Source organism: Megalops cyprinoides, chromosome 4 (genome assembly GCF_013368585.1).
Source record: "Megalops cyprinoides isolate fMegCyp1 chromosome 4, fMegCyp1.pri, whole genome shotgun sequence".
Taxonomy (NCBI): Eukaryota; Metazoa; Chordata; class Actinopteri; order Elopiformes; family Megalopidae; genus Megalops; species Megalops cyprinoides.
In genome coordinates this window covers 32,443,429-32,463,597 of record NC_050586.1, presented here as the reverse complement: position 1 = coordinate 32,463,597, position 20,169 = coordinate 32,443,429, and the positions used below count along the sequence as shown (strand labels likewise).

The following is a 20,169-nucleotide window of genomic DNA, read 5'->3' as shown; positions in this document are numbered from 1 at the left end:
GTATCTTTTAAAGAATAAACAATGTAGTGTTTCTCATGCCGGAATAATTGTCATTAAATATTTCTACTGAAGTCAGACAGCAGAGTAAATTTGTAAAAGTCCATGTAAAAGACCACGACTAAACAAGCAAAAAAACACATTCTAGTGAGATATTTCAGGAATAACCAAGGGCTGTGTTTTGCCCTGTTGCTTTTACCTTCTCACCACTCAGAAGCTGGTGTCGGTATAGTTCTGTCTTTCATGCTCAGATTCACAGCCAACTTGACTGACTGTGGCAAATGCACTGTGAAGTAGAGTATTGACATTACCGCACTTGTAATTTCTTTTGGGCAGCTTTTTTTTTACCCCTTAAATTGTATTTCATTCCCAGGCTGGTGCAGATAAAATGAAAGAGTGCCCAGGAACACCACGTCTTTTGTTTAGCATTCGGTTTTTTTAATTTTGAAGCCATTCTGTTCTTTGAAGGAGCAGTGATAGAGCACTGGAAGAAAGGGCATTTCTGAAGAATGTTTTACTGGAGATAACTACACACCTGGAGAGGTAAACACCGAAATACATGAAAGCTGAAAACTTAACATTACAATAAAACCACAAGAACAGCAGCCAAGCATTGAGTAAACAAAAAGCTTTCAACTGTTCTTTGTAGTTTTCAGACCATGTTTGACATGTGATGCTAAGACTGTTATACAAGTTAAGCAGTCAACTGTTCTTCATACAGTTTAGTATGATGAATTCCAAGCACTGATGAGAATGTCTCCTGTATGAATGCATTAATCCACGATAGAACAATAGTTCCTCTACTGTAGACCTAGTTACTGTATAGCCTATAGCCTAAACCATACCAGCTGTTCAGTAGGCTTAAAAATATACACACAGAAAGCAACCTATTGCATCGCAATACCTTCACAGCTTTGTGTTTTCCAGACAGTGTTGACAAACCTTTAATCAAATTGAAGTTATGTGGTCTTGGTAACACAGGTGATATTCTTCCAATTGCGAAAACATTAAGTTCATGATTTTTTTCCCCGCTGATGGATTACTAGGTTAATGTTATGATAGGGGTAGAAGAGAAAAAAGTCAGTGTAAAGGATATTATACACACAGTTCGATAAAGATCGTGATGTTCGTATTGGCTGGTTATGTCTCAGGCAGTGAAAACAAACCACATTCTGTCAACTCAACGCTATTCGCGGACAGAGCGTCGCTGTCTTTTTAAATGTTCCCTCCTGCCAGCCATCTCCATGGAGCCTGCAACTTCCGTTTCCGCTTTAGCACGTTTCCTTCCTGTTGTTGTGAGACTTTGAGGAAGCAGGAGATGCAGGATGTTTGTATTTTCTACTGACTGTCTAGTTGTGATGGTATGTGTGAGCTGAGCTAAAATGCATGATCGTAGAGGGGATTCTTCTCCGTCTCTTCAAAAATAACCGTGCTCTGTGGTGGAACGAAGGGTGTCTCTGTGTTCAAGAACGCACCGTTAACAGTGAATAGCCTTTGTGAATTGATATTCCCCGGAATTATTTTTGGTGGTCGAAGTAAATATTGGCTACGGCAGGGGTGACAATGGCCTCCGACCCTGTGGGATTTTTTTTTCTTTTTTACGTTATTGCTGAATTGAAGTGAACGTTACACCCACGTATGTGGTGTAGCATAACTTAAATGATCTTTAAATATTGCACAGGGTATTTCTCTGTTTATTGTGTCGTGTTTCTCACTCCAAGTGTTGCAGGCAGAATGCTGTATTGATGTATCTTTTTCTGAATTAAAACATTCTACTGCATACGAATTAGCAATGATTTGTCGTGCTTTTGTGCAGAAATGGTAACAAGGTAGCTAGCTACCTAGGTAGGCAAACATCAGCTAGCTAGCAGAGCTATAATGTAGCTTGGAATACTAATCTAGTTAGTTAGCTTGCTGCCCATACTGCACAGTATTAGCTAGCTATCAACATGATTGATGGTATAAAGCTTATGGGTGTTCAACTGAAATGCTTGATCAGCAGACTAATTAGCTAGCCTCTGTCCCTCTTCCCCAGCTCTCACTCAACGAAGGAGTGTTCTGGGTTGGCTCACTAAAGTGATGATATCACATGGAGTGAAGTAAATGAAAGCGAAAGCGATCAGAAAGTGTATGAGGGTGCCGGCTAGCTAACTGCCTGCTTACAGTATCAGCTAGCCAACTACGTCCTTACTACTTTCGTTTGTCTTCCAAGCAGTTCACCGTCTGTAAAGGTTTACTTGTAAGCGCTTGCTATCAAATGCAGCAACGCAATAACACAGCACCTGTCATTAGGTGGTAATAACGTTATGTTCACTGTGTCAAGTTTTAGCGGTAAACAACCTGTCGTATGTGGTGCGCCTTTGCGAGTTTAAGTTTCCAGTTACGCCGTAATTTTTTAAAGAGACGTTTATAGATTTCTAGATGTTGCGAGCTGCTAGTTATTTTTTTATGCTTTACGTGAACACGTCGCTAAAATTGGTTAACTTAATGCGGCAGATTAACGCTGTTGTAATGTTAAGTTATTATTATTTGGTGACATATTCTTTTCCCTTCGATTCAGAGTGGCCTCCAATGATAAACTGGTGAAGATCCATGCGTGTTAATCCCACTCCTGCTATATTATTAATTTTGTGGATAAACATGGCGCAGCTGGGTGGACAAGAAGAAAAAGAAAAAACTACAGCCCTTAAAGGTAAACAATTTAAATCAAGTAGTTTCCTTGTTTCAACACACATCTTGATAAACACAAACTAAAAATGATACACAGCCATTCACGTGCTCTTTCCACACAAAACACCCCCACACTACAAACAATATAAACCCATGCACACGCTTTCCACACACACACACAAATCCACAAACCTCTGTTTGAGTCTGAATTGGCTGGGATGTTTGATGAACTCATAAAACAATCATGTGATACACTCTTTCAAGTAATTGTAAGTAACCCGGCCTTGATTAAAACCCATGAGGACTTAGAATATGCATCAGTCTTTTGTTGGCTTTACATTGCATCATTAGCCTACAAGTTTGCTTCACAAAGGCCTTTGTCCTGGGTGACCTACATATCTCATGTTTTTGCATATTATCTGTTTCTGCAGTTGGTCATTTATTGAACACTTGCTAAGACATGTATCTGCAGTGGTGAGAGGGATGAATTATGCTAAAACTGGAATGCATTATGTTTCAGAACTTTTGGCCATGCCAGAATCATGATTTACAGAGAAGATGTCAGTTAGGTTTCTTCAAGTCTCCTTGTTTCAGTGTCATTGAAGTTAGTGCAAATGAGTTTTGCACTGACCGACGTGTCACACATATCAAGAACATTTAGCTTAGCATGGAACAGGGTTCATGACCTTGGAGCCATGGGGTATAATCCCAGTCAAGGAATTTGTGTAACCTCACAGCAACATTAGTGTGTCTGTATGTGCACACACAATCTATAGTACTATGTATAGTATGAAAAATGTGAGATGAGGTGAGTAATGTGATAATGCAATAGATGTTGACAGTGAATTGAGTATTGAGTAGCCACCTGACTGAGCTGTAGAGGTTAGGTGTTGTGAGAGCATACTGTACTTGCAGCTGGAGGAAATATGTTTGTACCGCACTTGAAAAAAAGACATTACCACCTAATAAAAACTGTTTGATTAGCCTGCTTGTGACACTAACCGGGCTGAAATGCAGATTATTTGAAACCACTCCAGATGTCATAGCTGTGACCTTTTTAACAAAAAAAATATACTTTCTTGCTAAGCACAATATTGGAAACTGTTTTGCAATTAGTATTCTACAGGTGTCACCCAGGAAACTGGGTGAGCGAAGTAATTTATTGCTAATTCTCACATTTAGTTAGTTTTCAGTAGTTTCATTCTTGCACCCAAGACATTTACAGTATTTTTATTTCATTTACAGGTATGAATTCTGAAAGAGCAACGGACATAGACAATGTATAGGGAAGAAAGTACTGTATGGGCAAAACTGATAATGGACAATAGGAAATCAAAGTGCCTGCTCATTTTGTAGTGCTGAAATCTTTGAATGTGAAAGTGCTTCATTACTTCATGCCCATATGTTGTAGGATGTTCTTTTACCAAATGTGTGTCACTGTTAGTTGATATCTCACATGAGCTGAGAGCACAGCACAGGATGGTGTGTTTTTGGATTCCACATTGGTTCTAGGAAAGACGGTGAAAGTAGCTTCACTCAGTAAAAGAGACACAAATTCCATCGCTGCTAGAGAACAGCTTCCGTTTCTATGCCTGAAATCTCAGAGAGCTTGCAGGCCTCACAAGCCAGCTAGGACAGCCTTGCCCAATGCGGAGGCCCGCCATGACTGCGGTAATGCTGCGCTAACAGCTCGTCGTCCAGCCCTGCGCCTCCACGACTCTTCCCCATCATTGCGGTGCCACTCCTGTTTAGCGCAGCAGGCGCCTGGAAGTGCTTCTGACTGGAGGGAGCCTGCAGAGATGTTCTGACGGCTCGCCTGGGTCCCCGCCGCGCCTTATTGAGTGTGGCAGCGTGCTCCTCGCTGGCAGGCGGGTGGCGCCGTCTCCGCCGTGGCTCCGGTTGCTCCGGTGGCTGCGCTAACGAGCCGCTCATCTCCACCGCGCTCTCCGGCCGTCGCTCAGCGTTCACCCCCCCCCCCCCCCCCCCCCGATCTCTCTGACAACATCAGTGTGACACAGCTCCCGGAAGCATGTGCGAAGCTTATTAAACACCCAGCACTCAGGTCAGCACTTCCACACGCTCTGCATTCTGGGTGATTGCTCAGATTAATTAGTGGGGGTTGAGGATGCGAGGCCAGGGAGGGGAATGGCTGCGCACGTGCTACCATGCAACAAGCGAGGCGAAGAGCGCTGTGGAACTGGCTCTACGTTGCTCTCCAGTGAGCACAGGGTCCTCACTGTTCTGTCTCACACTGCTCTCTCTGTCCGCCTAGATTTGTTATCCCGGATAGACCTAGACGAGCTCATGAAGAAAGACGAGCCTCCGCTCAATTTCCCCAAGACCCTCGAAGAGTTCGAGTACGCCTTCAATGACCGTGAGTATCATTTTTGTTTTGAAACGCTCTGTATCTAACGGGCATCAGCATATGATGAGAGAAATCTGTCAGACCAATCGCAATGGTATCTGCACCTTTAGATTCAATGGCAGATCGTGGAACAGTGTGGATGGTACGAGCTGTCAGTGGCTCACTCATCCTTGCATTGAGGCTGATAGGAGATTTGCATAACCTCCATCCGCATTAATGCCAGGCCTTCGCTGGTGGAAACCCTGAATGGAAATGCAACAGGAGTGTTGAACAGAACTTGGAGGCGTGACCAGCCTTGAGCTGGTAGGTAGTTCCCCCTTTTGTAACCTGCTAGGGAAAGCAGCTAGTCCTTTCCAGGATGCGACGCTGTGAATAAAAATAAAATAAATAAGCCGCCTTTATATATGATTCATGCCAGACATCTTATTTTAATCGTAAAGCTGACGGCTTCGTCATAGTAGCCCTCAGCTTTTTCATTACTGAAAATCCAAGGTTATGTACACCTAATTAAGCTAAAAAAAATTAGAACAGCATGCTAATTATCGAGAAAAAAAGAGAAAAGTTGGGAGAGCATATTCCTCTGAGAGTCTGTGCTGTAAAGGCGATGGAGCTGAACTTTCACTGCGTGTTCCATTTCATTATAATCCCGTCTTCCTTCTGTTAGGCGCTGCTGTTTGGAAGGCTCCACGTCTCCCATCCATGTATGCATAATTGATTTCTTCTAGGTACTTTTGTTCGGTCGCCTTTTCAAACCAATTTCTCTCTTTCTCTCTCCTCATACTCTCTCTCTTTCTCTGCGTCTCTAAGGGACGGGCGGGCTTTTAACATTACATGTTGTTGAACTGCTAATGATAAAAGCAAACAGAGTAATTTCGTATTGAGTGAGTATCTGAAGATTTATCACATGGTCGCTGTGTGTAAGTGAAGCATTTTAAAAACGATCCTTTGTCTTGCAATGTTTGTGCTGTTTGCCATTGCGGAATAATTGAGAAAAGATGAGCCCTCGGGTCCTTTTGGTTTAAATGCGTATTTGTTGTAAGTATTTTGCACTCTGTTTCCAATCATAGAGGTCACAATTAAATTTAACACTCTTTCTGGGCTTTAATATCATGGAGTGTCAACAGAACGATAAATGGCCTCGTTCTTGAAAAACTATATTTGGGAGTATTAACCAAAAGTAATTGTATTCAGAAGTAAAGCCAGGCTCCAAAGACTTAGAAATTGGTTTCGCATATGAATGCATTTCTGGGTCTAAATTGCACTTTTAAGACTGTTTTTGAGTTTGAATGACTTAAAGGTAATCAGCCATTTTCCATCTGGAGGCGTAAGAGGTTTCACTCTGCAAAGTCTCAAAATTCAGGAACTTCCAAATGGGGACCTCTGGAAAGCTCTCAACACAGGCCCTGTCAGCTCCCACTTTGGTCTTATATTGAAAGCAGATTATTCGCACGCATTTGTATTACTGTCACACTACAAACAGAAAGCTCTTCTATATTCTCAAGTGAAGGCTTCAGAAACGCTACTTTGGCAATATTACTGGTAATATTCCTGGCCGGCATCCTGTTCATATCACCAAAACACAGGAAGCTGGCCTGTGTAAAGCCTCATGGGTTTTAATTTGTGATGCTTTGTTGCCAAAGAGATGTAAGAAAGATCACCAATACCGTCCAGATTTAATTGGCTGTCCTCCTTAGCGCCCCCAACAGGAGGCTTCTACAATGCAAAACACAGAAGGACAAACTCAGGTTTACCAAGTCAGCATTACCACACCATTTTATCAGTGACTCAGAAAGCATTGCTGAATCCTGGTTTAAAAAAAATAAACGAAAATCAAAACAAAAAAAAAAACACTAATAAGATCACTTTAAAAGATGCCTAAAGATGACAGGTTACTTGCAGCATTGTAAGTTCCCTCCAAATTGCAGACTCCTCATTTTCCCAAGTGGGGCCGTTTGGCAGCATCTAACTTCACCGTGTAGCCGGGGGGGTGAACAGCGGGGTGGCCGCAGACCGCGGCGGTCAGTGGGACAGGGGCCCGTTGGCGGCCACTCAAAGCTGTGTCACCGAGCGGGCAGGGTGGGGAAAACCGCGGGGGCCCGGGCCGCGCTGGCCGTCCCGTCCCCACGCCCCAGGTGCACTTGGGGCGCAGAGAGGAGCGCGGGGGTGAGGGCGCCAGGGCAGCTGTCCACGGCGCGGCTGCCAGAGGTCCCAGAAGGACACCAGCGTCGTGACTGGACGTGGCCTCGGTTCCCACCGGCCTCCTACCTGCCAGATGGGCCTCGTGCTGCAAACGTGTGCCAGCACAGCAAAGGAAAGAGACGCACACGAGGAGGACTCAGAATCAAGCCGAAGGTCAAAGCTAGCTGCCTTCATTTATTTAGGAGTGCAGTGTTATTTCAGAACGGCAGGAGAATCCATAACCTAATGAAAAAGCTGGCATTCTTGTATAAGCCTTCCTTTGGTTGACTGCTAATATTTTACAAAGTAGTCCTTATCTTAAAGCACAGCGCTTTTTCAGAATTTTCATTTGAAAAAATGAGCCACTCTGCTCAAGCAACAGTCCAACGTTTGATACCAGCCTATAGGTGCAGACTACAGCGGCATAGTCCAACACCAGAACATCAGAGTAGAACAAACTGCTGTAGGTTTTCTGAAGACGTGTACTCCTCTGTTCTCAGACAAACTAAATTCAATGGCACCGACACAATGGCAGTGTTCATGTTCTCTGTGAGAAAAGTAAATAAAATAAAAAGAAAAATCCTTGAATGTGGTTGTGATTTGATTTCAGATTCTCCTGAGCCCCCAAACTACAGATGTCATAGAATTGCCTAACACACAGTGTGAATATGTGAGAACTGTTTTGCATGAAGACAGCATTCCCTGTGAAGAGAACAGTACAGGTCTAATTGTCCTTATTGTATTTCTTTGTCTTTAGAGGGACAACTGAGGCACATTAAGACCGGAGAACCATTTGTGTTCAATTACCGGGAGGACTTGCACAGGTGGAACCAAAAGCGATATGAGGCGCTGGGAGAGGTATTTTTTCCACTTTTCTTTAATTACTTTATAATTTTGTATACATTGTAAATTAATACTTGCATTCATCATCATCTTTTTCAAAGCAGAACATTTATTCAGCGCTGAGAAGCTCTCTTTTTTCCCCACCACCAAAGGTACTTAATTATAAAAGAAAAAAAAGGACCAGTAAAAAAAAATCTCCTGATTGTGAATAAATAATTATAGTTTTAAAAAATCTATCATAATAGACTATTAAGGGAGAAACTTGATGATGATTTTGATGTATCTGTGTTTCCCAGGTTCTAATAACTTTATAATTGGCTTCAAAGCAGTAATTGAAACTACACAGTTGAACACCCCACAGCACCGACACACACAGGCACACAGGCACTGACATACTCAGACACATACACTGGCACTCACACTATATATGCATATACTCTCTAACACACACACACACACACACACACACACATAAACACCTGCACTGTACTCTGCAGGATACAGGTTGCAGACCCTGTTATTGGAAGGATTCTAGCTGTGGACTCTAGCTTCTATGCTGTAACCAAGTAAAGTCACCTCATTTTGCATGAGAGCCACTTCCATCACAAAGGCCAACCTTCGATAGCTCTAATGGGCCTCCAGCCAAACCGGCAGCACCTACTGAAAGCACCGTTTCACCGTCCGGGCATCTCCACAAGAGCCTGTTTTTCCTTGTTTGTGACGGCGGCGCTGGCTTTGTCTGCTTCTTGTTTCTCGTGATCGGCCCTGGCACGCTGTGATTTATAGTGATTTCTTTGGCTGCTACGTTTACACCTTCACGGTTTAGCAGCCATTAATCCTGCAGACTCGGTTCCACTCAAAGCGCCGAGCAGGTGCGCTGCTCACGGTGGCCACTCGCACAGACCTGTTCAGCTGTCAAATGGCTTTTATTGAACACCTGATAACTGAAACAGGGATCGGAGTGTTGGGACACAACATCAATACGAGCACAGTGCGAGTTCGGCTGCGACCGCACTGGTGCCCCTCACCGGGGCGCCTCACCGTCGAGCCTGAACGGGGTCAAAGGTCAACTAACGTTTATTCAGTCACAGCTCTTGAATTATGCATGAGCAGATATTGCTCCTTTTTTAGCTTTTTTGTTAATTTGTGTGCTTTTTTGTTAATTTGCTTCCTGCTATTCACTTCAGTTGTTTTGGTTGTTCTTTGAAGTTCAAAGAAAAAGTGACTCTTTTGTAGGATTACCTGTATGTGTTATTATTAATCCAGCAGTGTCCTTTGAGAAATTTCCTTTTATGAAAATGCCATTTTTTTACAGTCTATCTCTGCATCTGAAAAACCTAAGGAAAAGAGTTCACAGAGGGACGAGCAACATTTAAACTTCCTGAATTTGTCTGCAGAAAAGAGCAAATACCTCTGAAGGATCACAAGTTTGTTGAATTTCCTTTTTTTTGTAACTTTTATGGACATGTGCAATTTCCAGTCTTAGTGTTAGCTAAACTTTACTCTTGAAGCCTTCAGGGTCCTTTTCTCTGGGCCATGCAATGCTGCAGATTAGAGTACATTATATAGATGCATTCCTGTACATATGACAGATAATATTGACAGTTTTAATGGCCAGTGATGTCTTTAGCCTTTTGTATGGAACAGAGTGAAAGCATCCTGCTGATTGAATCCTTGCACATTTTGGAATACAGAAAGTCATGTAAAATATGTTGCCTTCTTCTTGAATAGTTTTTTTGTGTGGTCCTTGTGGGTGGAATGGAATCAAGGCCACTCCTTAGCGAGAGTGAGGAGATAACGTTTCTGAGAGAGCTGGCTCAGCGACAGCGTGCATCCTTGAGACATGGAGGCTGTCCAACGTGGCCTCTATTTAAGAAGATCCAGGCTGTGGGTGTACGCGTTACCCAGAAAGCCTTGCGTGTGACAGGGATGGGGACCGGGGCAGGGCAGGGAGCTCTTGCCCTCTGCTCACCCGCTTGAGGAATGACGACGTCTTCAGCAGTCTTTCCTCCTTTTCAGACGGCCGCGCGTCTTTGTGAAGAGGTGGTGCAAATGTTCCTCGTTGAACATTGCAGCATTGTGAGGGAAGTCTCAGCACCAGATGTCCAATTTACACTTCAGTGTTGCTTGAATGGCGTGGTTAATTTCTCAGCCATATGCAGAAAGGATTCACAGCTGTGGTTGTGCACTGTGGCCAGAGCATTGACATCAAGGTTATGTGTGTGTGCGTGAGTGTGTGAGTGTGGTTGTATGTATGTGTGTATTTACCCATTTGAATAACAGATATGTTTGCCTCTATTTAACTGGGTTATCAGTATTTATACAGTATTTATTTAGCATCTTTGTAGATGATGTTTTCAAAACTTTGGAATGTTCACCACATTGCAGATGAAAGCCAACAGGCTGCTGTCAGACTTTTTTTTTAAAAGGGGTGTTTTCAAAATTATTTAAGTTTTTTCATTCTGTTACATCAGATTGTGTATCTGGCGTTTAGTCTAACATTTTACCCATTAACCCATTAACACCCCAGAATATGTGGTTGAGTGACTGTAACATAACAATCCGCCCGGCTGTCTGTCCGAAAACGTTTAAGAGAATAACTGTGGAGCGACAGCCGTCAGTCAAAGAGAGCCCACCCAAACTGCCCCGGCGATTCCCTCCAGAGTACGTGTCACGTACCTCGCCTGTCACTGTCATCCTCCCTGACAACCCCGCGCGGCGGACACAACACTCGTTACCTGACCAATAATATCACTAAAACAATTACGGGTCCATAGCAGGCTGATTACGGGGGGAGCTCTGATTAAATAATGCAGATCTAATGCGATGCTGGAAGAGTGTAGCCGGGCCCTAATGCAATCTGTGCACGGGCCCCGAGGGTGCCGCTGTGCTGGAGTGAAACTGAGACGCCCACACCGCGTTCAGAGGGCCCGTCCTCATGTTCTCCATGTCAGTAGCAGCTGCAGTCATTGCAGCGGAATGTATTTATTTGTGTGTGTGTGTGTGAGTTTGTGTGTGTGTGTGTGTTTGTGTGTGTGTGTGTGTGTGTGTGTGTGTGAGTTTGTGTATATCTGACAGGTTGTTTGTTTTCACATGCACCTCTCTATATGTACGTCCGTTGAGTTTGTGCCTGTATGCGCGAGAATGTGTGTGTCTTTGTGTGTGTGTGTGTGTGTGTGTGTGTGTTTGTATGGCTGCGTCTGTATGTGGCTGTGTCAGGCTGTTTATGCTTGCGTACAGCTCTCTGTACATATGTCCATGCGAGTTTGTGTTTTGAGTGTGAGAATGTGTGGCTCTTTGTGCGTGACTGTGACCGCGTGTGTAATTGTGTGAGTGTGTGTGTGGCTCAGTCTGATTGAGTTAGCATGTGCCGGGCTATACATATGCTCGTATGAGTTTGTGTCTGTACGTGTGAGAGAAGGCGTGCCCCTCTCTGTTCCGCTGATCGTGCGCGTCTGCGTGCACACGTGCGGGCGTGCGCATTGTGTCATCAAAGTGACATGACAGCACTTGTAGGTCTCGGGGAAAGTGTAATTATTGCTGTAAGTGATAGTTCTCCAGATAGGTGACAACTGTGGGATCTAATCCAGACTGTAGTACATTAAGCTGTCAATAAGTGTGGATTTTTTTTTTCCCTCTCCTCTCCCTGCATCTGTGGAATGACAAACGGAGAGAATATTCTAATGAAGAAGGGACCGGCCAGATGGCAGTGTTATGATGATGTGTTTTTTTTTTATCCTCCTGAGATTACAGTTCGCTGTGCGATGCAGGCGGTGGAATTGGTGTGGAAGGACCAAAATCAAAGTCGGACGTTTCTGTCTCCCTCTTTGCTGCTTTGCTTACAGTATGATGCATGTCTCATGCGCTTGGTCCTTCTGTGTCTGATGTGGTCAAGCAGAGCATGCTCGGTGTGTAACCCCTCGTTGGTCCACACCAGACCGGTCTGCTTTGAGGAGTGGGAACTCCAAATTGGAGCCTAAAAGAATCTGTTTTTTTCGAATGCGTCACATGAAGTGAAAGTATTTTCTCTTTGCGTTTGTTAGAAACAAGAGTGGAGCAATCAGTCTAGTTCTTCCCATGTAATCTGGTATAGGCCGGAAGGCTTGCATATGACAATGAACAGCAAAATGTGCAACATGAAGAAAATTGTCTGTTTTGGTGTGACTGCAGTTAGGTAGCAAATACATGGCATCTAAGGACCCTGTTATTCCTACACATACACATATGCATACACAAAGAAGTGTACACGCACACACACACACACATATACACAAAGAAGCGTACGCGCACGCACACACACACACACACACACACACACACACACACCTGTACATACTTCCAAAATGCAAGCCTCTTATATCTAGCTGTACAACATCTAGGCTGTGGATGCAATACTAGGCCTGCATGCCCATATCAATCCCTTGTGTTTTGTTAAGAAGTTTATGTTAAGAAGAGCTCTAAAAAGGGAATAGAATGGCAGCTGTCTCTCTTGATTTATCTCGTCTCCTCTCTTTTCAAACCCCCGTGAGTGTTGTGGGGGTTTAGGGGGGGGAATAAAAGGGCGTACTTTAAAAGTGGATTACCCCTCTGCCGGCTTCTAAGGTAACACCTGAGGTGGTCATTAGGCGCCGATTAAGTGGCGTACGCAGCAAGTGCTCGGCGAGAAGGGGGAAGGTTTTCATCAGCGCACAGAGAGCATACTCGCTGAAGACACGGCACAACAGACAGCCTTGTGGGAATTTATTTAAGTGCACATGCTTTGTTCCTCCAAGCATCAGACTTACGCAAAAAAAAAAAAAGTTGAAATAAGATAACAATGCACTCCATTCTAATTCTCAGCTCTCTGTTATACAAGCTATCCTTAAAATAAACATTATTCTTGTTTTTTTTCACCCTCTCTCTCTCTCTCTCTCTCTCTCTCTCACTCTCTTCACCGCGCTGTATTTATGTAGGGATTTTCTGCCTGTTTTAAAAATGTAATTCTTTCTCTCTGCACTGTCATTGTTATGGTCTAGAGCCCCTCACTTTCATTATGTAAACAGCTTTGATGTCGCCAGCATTCATTCTTTCCCAGCTAAGTGGCTTTTAAAAAAGCGTGTGCCGAAAGACTCGCCCCGCGCCTCTGCGCTTGTTTGAAATAGGAGGTGGGGGTTGGTGGGGGGGGGGGGGGGGGGGTGCAAACACGGCTGACAGTATTGATTGCCACCCACCTGATAAAGTTCATCCCGGCCCGGGAGTGACTCCCTCCACCGATAAGAGCAGCGGTAATTAATCAGGCCTGTTTAGGCTGGCGGGGTGGGGCGGACTCGGGTAACCCTGCACCCAGCAGGGGTGGACCCCTTATCGTTTCCGGGGCGATGTGCCGGGGCCGAACCCGGGGCTACGTTAATCAGAGTTACGACCGGGGCGTTGTGGGAGGTCTGGCCTCGTGTTTGTCTGGTACTTCCTCTCTCTCCTGGTTCTTTGCAGTAGGGGTGGGCCAGTGGCGTGGGGGGGGGGGGTGGCCTGTAAACAGATCGACTTACCGATGCGGCCACTTATCGCGTTCCCGCCCGGGAGAGAGGCCTCTGCCGGGGGTCTCATGGAGAGCTCTTTTCTCTGCACCTCTCCGCCCCTCCCCCTGCCCCTCGCGTCTCAGCTGACAGACCCTAGCCCGGATCACCCGACACCCCCAATGTTTAGGCCACTGCCTCCCAGCACCCTAGGTGGCTTCGATACCCCTAGGTACCCCTACCCCCATCTGCTTTGTGGAGTTTCTACTGTCTTCATCCGCTCAAAGAGCCGTCTCACTTGGCTCTGCTTTACGCCTGTCCTTTTGTGTCTGTTTGTAGTCCTTTTACTTGTCTTTAATTTTTCACCATGTAGTTTTGTGAGGATGCTCCAAATTGCTCAGTTTCCCCAAGGCTGCAGAAATCTCTCCAAAACTCCAGACTGCGAATCAGCAACAGGGCCAACTGACTCAGGTCACGCAGGTATAATCGGAGGATTACACGCGTTTTAGGGGTGATGTGCGACGTGGATTAAACAGCTATGCCCACCTATTTTCATTTTCGCCAGAAACACACAAAGAGGAGATGATTGCATAGCAGTCTTACCTGCAGGCTTTTCATTATCAAACTAATAAGACAGTGTTAATTATGTGACAAACTGGGTTTCTAATTAGGCTGTTGGGCTGCATAGATTGCATGAAGCATGAGTCTTTTCCCCCTAAACATTGTGTCTTTAGGGGGCAGGGATGGTGGACTCTCTCCCCCAAGAGTGAACAATTTGCACATTAAACTGTGTGTGTTTCTGTTCTAGTTAAGACAAAAGTCAAACATCTGGTTAATCATCTTCACTCCCCATTCTTCAGACCTCCTCAGACTATTCAGAATCACTGTTTCTACTAGACCGTGCTTAGAGTTACATACTCTTAACATTCCGCAAATCTGCTGCAGTACTGGAGCGCTAATGCTAACGCAGCTTTTGGTTAAAGTCGGTGCAGTGTTGCCGAAGGGAGTGGGGTCTCGCCCGGGCCTCGGTGTCCCGCAGGTGATGAAGTCAGTAAGTCCTCCTCCTCTGATCCCCATCTGAGTCGGATCAGTCCCCACATCCTGGCCCAGCGCTAATGTGTCAGCCGGAACAAAGACGGCTCAGTGCTGCCGTTGAGTGACGGGTCCACACGCGTGCAGTAGGAGGAACCCCCCCCCCCCCCTCCCCTCACCTCCTCTTCCCCTCTCCATATCTGATGCTTTTCCAGCCACCTGAGGCACTGAGCAAATAATACGGCGCAAATGAAATTTCCTGCAAGGCTTATTGATATCATTAAACACAAGCGGATTGCGTCCCGGAATCATTTAGCCTTCATCAGGGATGCTGACATTTAGGGGATTGGGTGTTAAACGGCTTACATCTTAAAAGCGTTCCCGCCATTTTCCGCCGCCGGTCACATGGTGAGGTCTGTGATCTCATTGCGTCCTCTGGTTGGCCGGCACAGCCAAAATCAGCTGCATCGTTTTCATGATGGCTCGATGCGTTGATTCCAACAGAGAATGGCTGTTACGTTTTAATGCCCATGTGATTACAGTGACCAAAACAGTAATTCAGTCATTTTACTGACTGTTATCTAAAGAGTGGGCCAGTTGTTGACATCTACCTGTTTGGACTTTTTTCACCAAAGAATTGTAGATATAGAGTTCTGGTCATAGGAGCAGTGCGCCAGTGAGGAACTGAACCAACAGTGACACGCTCATGCTCACATCATGCAGCGTCATGGTGAGTGGATGCTAACCTGAAAAACCAGCATGGCAAGCTTGCTTTATTGATGCTGGAAGATGCTCAATCAAACCACAGTGCGATGCTGGACCCCTAGCGTGGTCCTATGGAAAGCCAGACGAAATGCCTGGTTGGACGAGTGTTTACATGTCGGCCCTTTGAGGGCAAGTTGCATGTTGCGTTCTCAGTATGTCAAACTAAAGGCCTTCCCTGGGGTTCATACAATCAACGTTTCGCAGAAAACGTCTAATTAATTTCACGTTCTAAGCATATATGCATAGTAAATGGCAGTAGTATGGCATTCTGCTGATAATTTTGTAGACTGCAGCCTTAGGTTGCGGTTAGAATAATCTTTCCACTACAACGGGATAAATGTAGATTTACCAGCGCACAAGGTTACAGTGTGCTTCCTCTTGGAAGGGCCCTTCCCATGGTTTGCGTAACATTATAGCTCAGGAAAACAGTGGAGCACAGCACGTCCAGGAGACATTTCATACCCTGTCTGCCGCGAGACGCTTCCCCGGACGTGGCAAACCTCCCCACGTTGCAAATCCACTCCCTCACGGGGGCCCACACAAGATCACAGGATCGCTTTTCGGAGGGAGCGATTACGGTCAGGTGACCGGGGCTCGTACGCGACCCCGTGACCCCTTCTTCATTTCGGCAGCTCAGGGGTCCTTCGCTAAAGACGCGAAAGAGGCACGGGGCACCATGAAAGGGTCCCCCTGTCTTTCATGTCCGCAACGCACTCTCATCTCTCCGCGCCGCGCGCGTCTCCAAAGGCACCCGGCGAAGCCTCACGGTTTCCGTCGGCAACAAGGGGAGGGGGGGGGGGGGGGGGGGGGACAAGAAAGAAAAAAAAAAGTTGTTGATGTCATTGAACCATGAAACTTTTGGCCTGAGGGTAAAATTACACTGTATACATGTTCCTTCCAATATAGCTTTGGGGATAAACACACCTTACATCAGCTCTCAGCTTGTAGTTGAGACGTTCTCCTTTGGTTGGCAATTCCCCTGCACTTTACCGCGCTGAAGACAAGAGAATTCAAGACAGTCCCAATTATCTCCACCATTCTGGGTGTCTAGAGGCTGACTATATATACAGCCGATACGTGAAGATTGCAGGAATGGATGTTTTTCTGTGTTCTTGCCTTGAGTGCTAGGTACAGTGCATGTATCTGTTGTGCAATTCTGAAATGAGTATCAGATGAGTGTTTGCTAATCGATTAACTTGCATTGTTTTTTTCTCCCCAGATCATCACGCAATACGTTTATGAATTGCTGGAGAAAGAATGCAACATGACTAAAAAAATACTTCCAGTAAGTAATGTCGAGGAAGAAAAAAAGAAGTGCTTTTTTTTTCATTTTTTGATTTATGCTTTTGAAGATTAAAGTGGGTATTAATGAGAAAATTGATGTAAATACGGTTGCTTCGGTGCCAGATTATGATAGACTGTCCCCCGAAAACGAGGATGCGGAATCATTTTTTTTTTCCAGAGCTCTCTCATTGTGAAAGTCGCTCGTCAACAAATTAAATGTATTGTGACACGTTATTTAAAAGTAAGAAAAGCTAATCCTTAATCCGTTTTGCATTTAAATGTGCTCAGAGGTACTTTATTAGCTGTCAGGAGTTATTGGCGACGCAGGCTCTGTTATTCTCGCAAGGAGCCTGCTTTTTTGTATTTGGGAGAAAAGTGTTATGTCTTTTAAGGGAGGATCGTTTCATAAAAACGGCACTTAAAAAGCTGTTCGCTTTCATTTCTTGTTACAGTATGGTGTATTTGCGGTGAAACAGATTACATAAATCACGCCGAGGATGATGGGAGTTTGTTTGGATCCCGCGCGGCCCAGTCGGGGCTGGGGCGTTTAACCCCCGAGACCCGCTTGGGTTCTGGTCGGTGTTCAGGGTGGGCCTGTCCACCTGCGCCGTGGCTGAACTTCTGGCTGCCGGTTCTAAGCAGATTAAACGGGTTTAAGCAGAGAAAGCAGGATTCATTCTTTTTTTTCCCCCTCTCTACGTCTCATTGTCCACGCGGATTAGGAAGCAAGCCACCCAGGGTTTTATGGACAGTGCGTGTCTACTGGAAGATTCTTTCGCTCAGATTGAAGAGAGACTCCCATGAAGAGAGTATAAAGTCCCTCCCAGAGTCCGTCGGCCCGAGAAAGCTGTGCGCAAACAGACATCAGTTGACTCCTTTGATCTCCATAATGATAATCTCTCCTGATTGTTAGTGGAGCTTTTCCCCCCGCTTTGTGGGAATGTCTCCTTTTCCTTCGGTTTATCTGCCTGTATATTTTAATCTACATAACATACACCCAGAAAGTATTACTCTGCATTAAAAAATATGTGATAGTTCCTGCTGGAAAACAATGAAACACTTATAAGATCTAAATGAATGCACAGCACTGCATGTATGCAATTATATGGGTAGGTTCTACTAAATATATTTGTGCCATGAAAGAAAAAAGGAGGAGGGGTCATTATATTGAGAAATAAAGATAATTAATAAATGGCAAGCCTGTATAGCAAGTCATGCACAGTATTTTCATTGAGTAAAAGCAATTGAATGCCTTAAGTGAATTTCTTTCCCACACCCGCCCTCTCCAGGTGGATGCCACAGAGGATGAACCCAAGAGCTTCATCTACCTGAGCGAGGACGCGCTGACCAACCCGGACAAACTGCTGGTTCTGATCCAGGGGAGCGGCGTGGTGCGGGCCGGCCAGTGGGCCCGCCGGCTCATCATTAACGAGGACATGAACAGCGGCTCACAGATCCCCTTCATCACCCGGGCTATGGAGGTAGGCAGGCGCCCCCGGGCCTTCCGCTCTCTGCTTTCCTGGCCATGTTACATCAAGTACATCAGCGATATCAAGTGTCAAAGTGTCAGTCGTTTTGACCCTGGCTGGTCTTTGTACTAGTGCAACCTTGCTAGCACTTTGTATAAGGAGTGATAATACAATAATGGTGATGTGCTTTCAGTGGCAGTGTAGAGGAGTGGTTGACAAACTGACCTCTGGAACTGGGAGGGGGTTGCGGGTTTGAAACCCGGGCGTGGCACAGCCATTGTACCCTTGAGCCTGCTTCTCCACCTGTGTGGCTTCAATACACGCACCCAACTGTCTGCATGGATAACAGGTGTTAAAAAAGGGCTAAGTGCAGTGAATAACGGGCCGCCTGCTTACACCGTGATGTGATGCACATGTCAGCGCTGTTTAGCTTTAGCGCCCCCGCCCTGCAGGGGTGGGCAGAGGCAGCGCGGGGGCGGGGGGTGGACGGGGTGCGACGTTTGTCACTTGCCAGTCGGGGGTTCGGGGCTGAGTGTCAGTGAGCGCAGCGGCGGCGGGGTGGAGGGCCTAACCGCGCACGCTGAGCGGGTGCTGTCTCCGAGCGCTCTTTCAAACCCCCCCCGAATCGCATTTGACAGAGCAGAGAGGGGGCACCCGGGTGCCTGCCGCTCTCCTTGACGAGCCGGGCCCCGGGAGAGTGACGGGCCCGCGGTGAGCGGTGACACCGATCCTGACAGCCCGCGCGCGCCTCTCACCGCGCGTCCCGCGCCTAATGGGGCCCTGCCAGAGCGGGCCCCAAAACCTGTGATCTCCTGCTCCGGTTAGCAATGCACCGGGAAGGGGCAAACAACAGGGATGAAGGCGAATAAACAGCTCCTAACACCTGCTGCTCGGCGTGCGTTTGAAGGACGTGCAGAATCTGACTGTGAGCATGGCAGGGCCAGTCTCGTGGCAAAATTCATGCCACATAGAGTCCTACAGGATGGAAGGAGCCCAGTTTCTACAAGTGAGGACGTTCACCTCAGTCCTGACCAAATCCAAAACAAACAATGGGACTATAGGCCTAATGACGTTGCATGTCACATTTACGTTTACATTTATTCATTTGGCAGAGACTTTTATCCAACGCGACTTACAACACAAGCAAAAAACCATAAGGAGTCACATACTGTATGACATGACTCTCTGGGTCTCCATTGGCTTCTTCTGTCTCCTAACTTTGCATCCTTGCTCAGCAATAGAAGGAATTGAAGATGATCATTTCAACAACCCCAGCAATTTCATTGGAGCACAGTCATTTCCTCACCGACTTGGGGTAGGGAAAGTGTTTCTGTGTGGAGGTTATCTTCCAGCTTGCACATACTGTATTGCTCTCACAATGCTCATAACATCATGTCCTTAGCATACTGTATAGCTGTGTGACTGTTAGCTGGTGAGCCACGTGTTTGTGTGGATTTGCGCTGTAGGGCTTCATTATTAAAGCAGGGTGGTAGGCCTTTACCACAGCTGAGTGACTGCTTCTTTACATCACTCCAGCAAACCGCAGTGCTTTCTCCAGCTGTTGTGACTGTGTGTGTGTATTTGTGTGTGTGTGTGTGTGCTCATGTGTGCATATGGATGCTGAAATTTGTGTATGTGGGTGTGTATGTGCATGTGTGTTGTGTGTGTGTGTGTGTGTGTGCGTGCATGTTTGTGTGTGTGTGTGCGTGTGTATGTGTATGTTTGTATGTGTACATGTGTGCGTGTACGTGCGTGCGTGCGTGTGTGTGTATATGTGTGCGTGTGTATGTGTATGTTTGTATGTGTACATGTGTGCGTGTACGTGCGTGCGTGCGTGTGTGTGTATATGTGTGCGTGTATGTGCGTGTGTGTGTGCATGCGTGCATGTATGTGTGTGTGTGTGCGTGTGTGTGTGTGTGTGCGCGTGCGTGTGTGTGTGTGTGCGCGTGTGTGTGTGTGTGTGCGTGCGTGTGTGGGTGCGTGTGTGTGTGTGTGAGTGTGTGTGTGTGTGTGTGTGTGTGTGTGCGCGCGTGCGTGTGTGTGCGCGTCCCCCATGATTGGCCCTGCTGGCGGC

At 46.0% G+C, this 20,169-nt stretch overlaps 1 protein-coding gene across 2 annotated transcripts in view; it reads left to right on the top strand.

The window, feature by feature from the left end:
• The first annotated feature begins 1,292 nt into the window (after positions 1 to 1,292).
• The window catches only part of fam172a (family with sequence similarity 172 member A), a 154,215-nt gene continuing 135,338 nt past the window's right edge, over positions 1,293 to 20,169 (top strand). Inside the window, exons 1-6 of one of the 2 annotated variants that reach the window (XM_036527677.1) lie at positions 1,293 to 1,358; positions 2,558 to 2,689; positions 4,940 to 5,041; positions 7,968 to 8,068; positions 16,562 to 16,627; positions 17,916 to 18,107. In XM_036527677.1, coding sequence (XP_036383570.1) covers positions 2,590 to 2,689; positions 4,940 to 5,041; positions 7,968 to 8,068; positions 16,562 to 16,627; positions 17,916 to 18,107 — 561 coding nt within the window. In that variant the 5' untranslated portion in view covers positions 1,293 to 1,358; positions 2,558 to 2,589. Of the gene's footprint in view, positions 1,359 to 2,154; positions 2,237 to 2,557; positions 2,690 to 4,939; positions 5,042 to 7,967; positions 8,069 to 16,561; positions 16,628 to 17,915; positions 18,108 to 20,169 lie in introns of those variants that run through there. The other variant, XM_036527679.1, reaches the window with a different exon arrangement.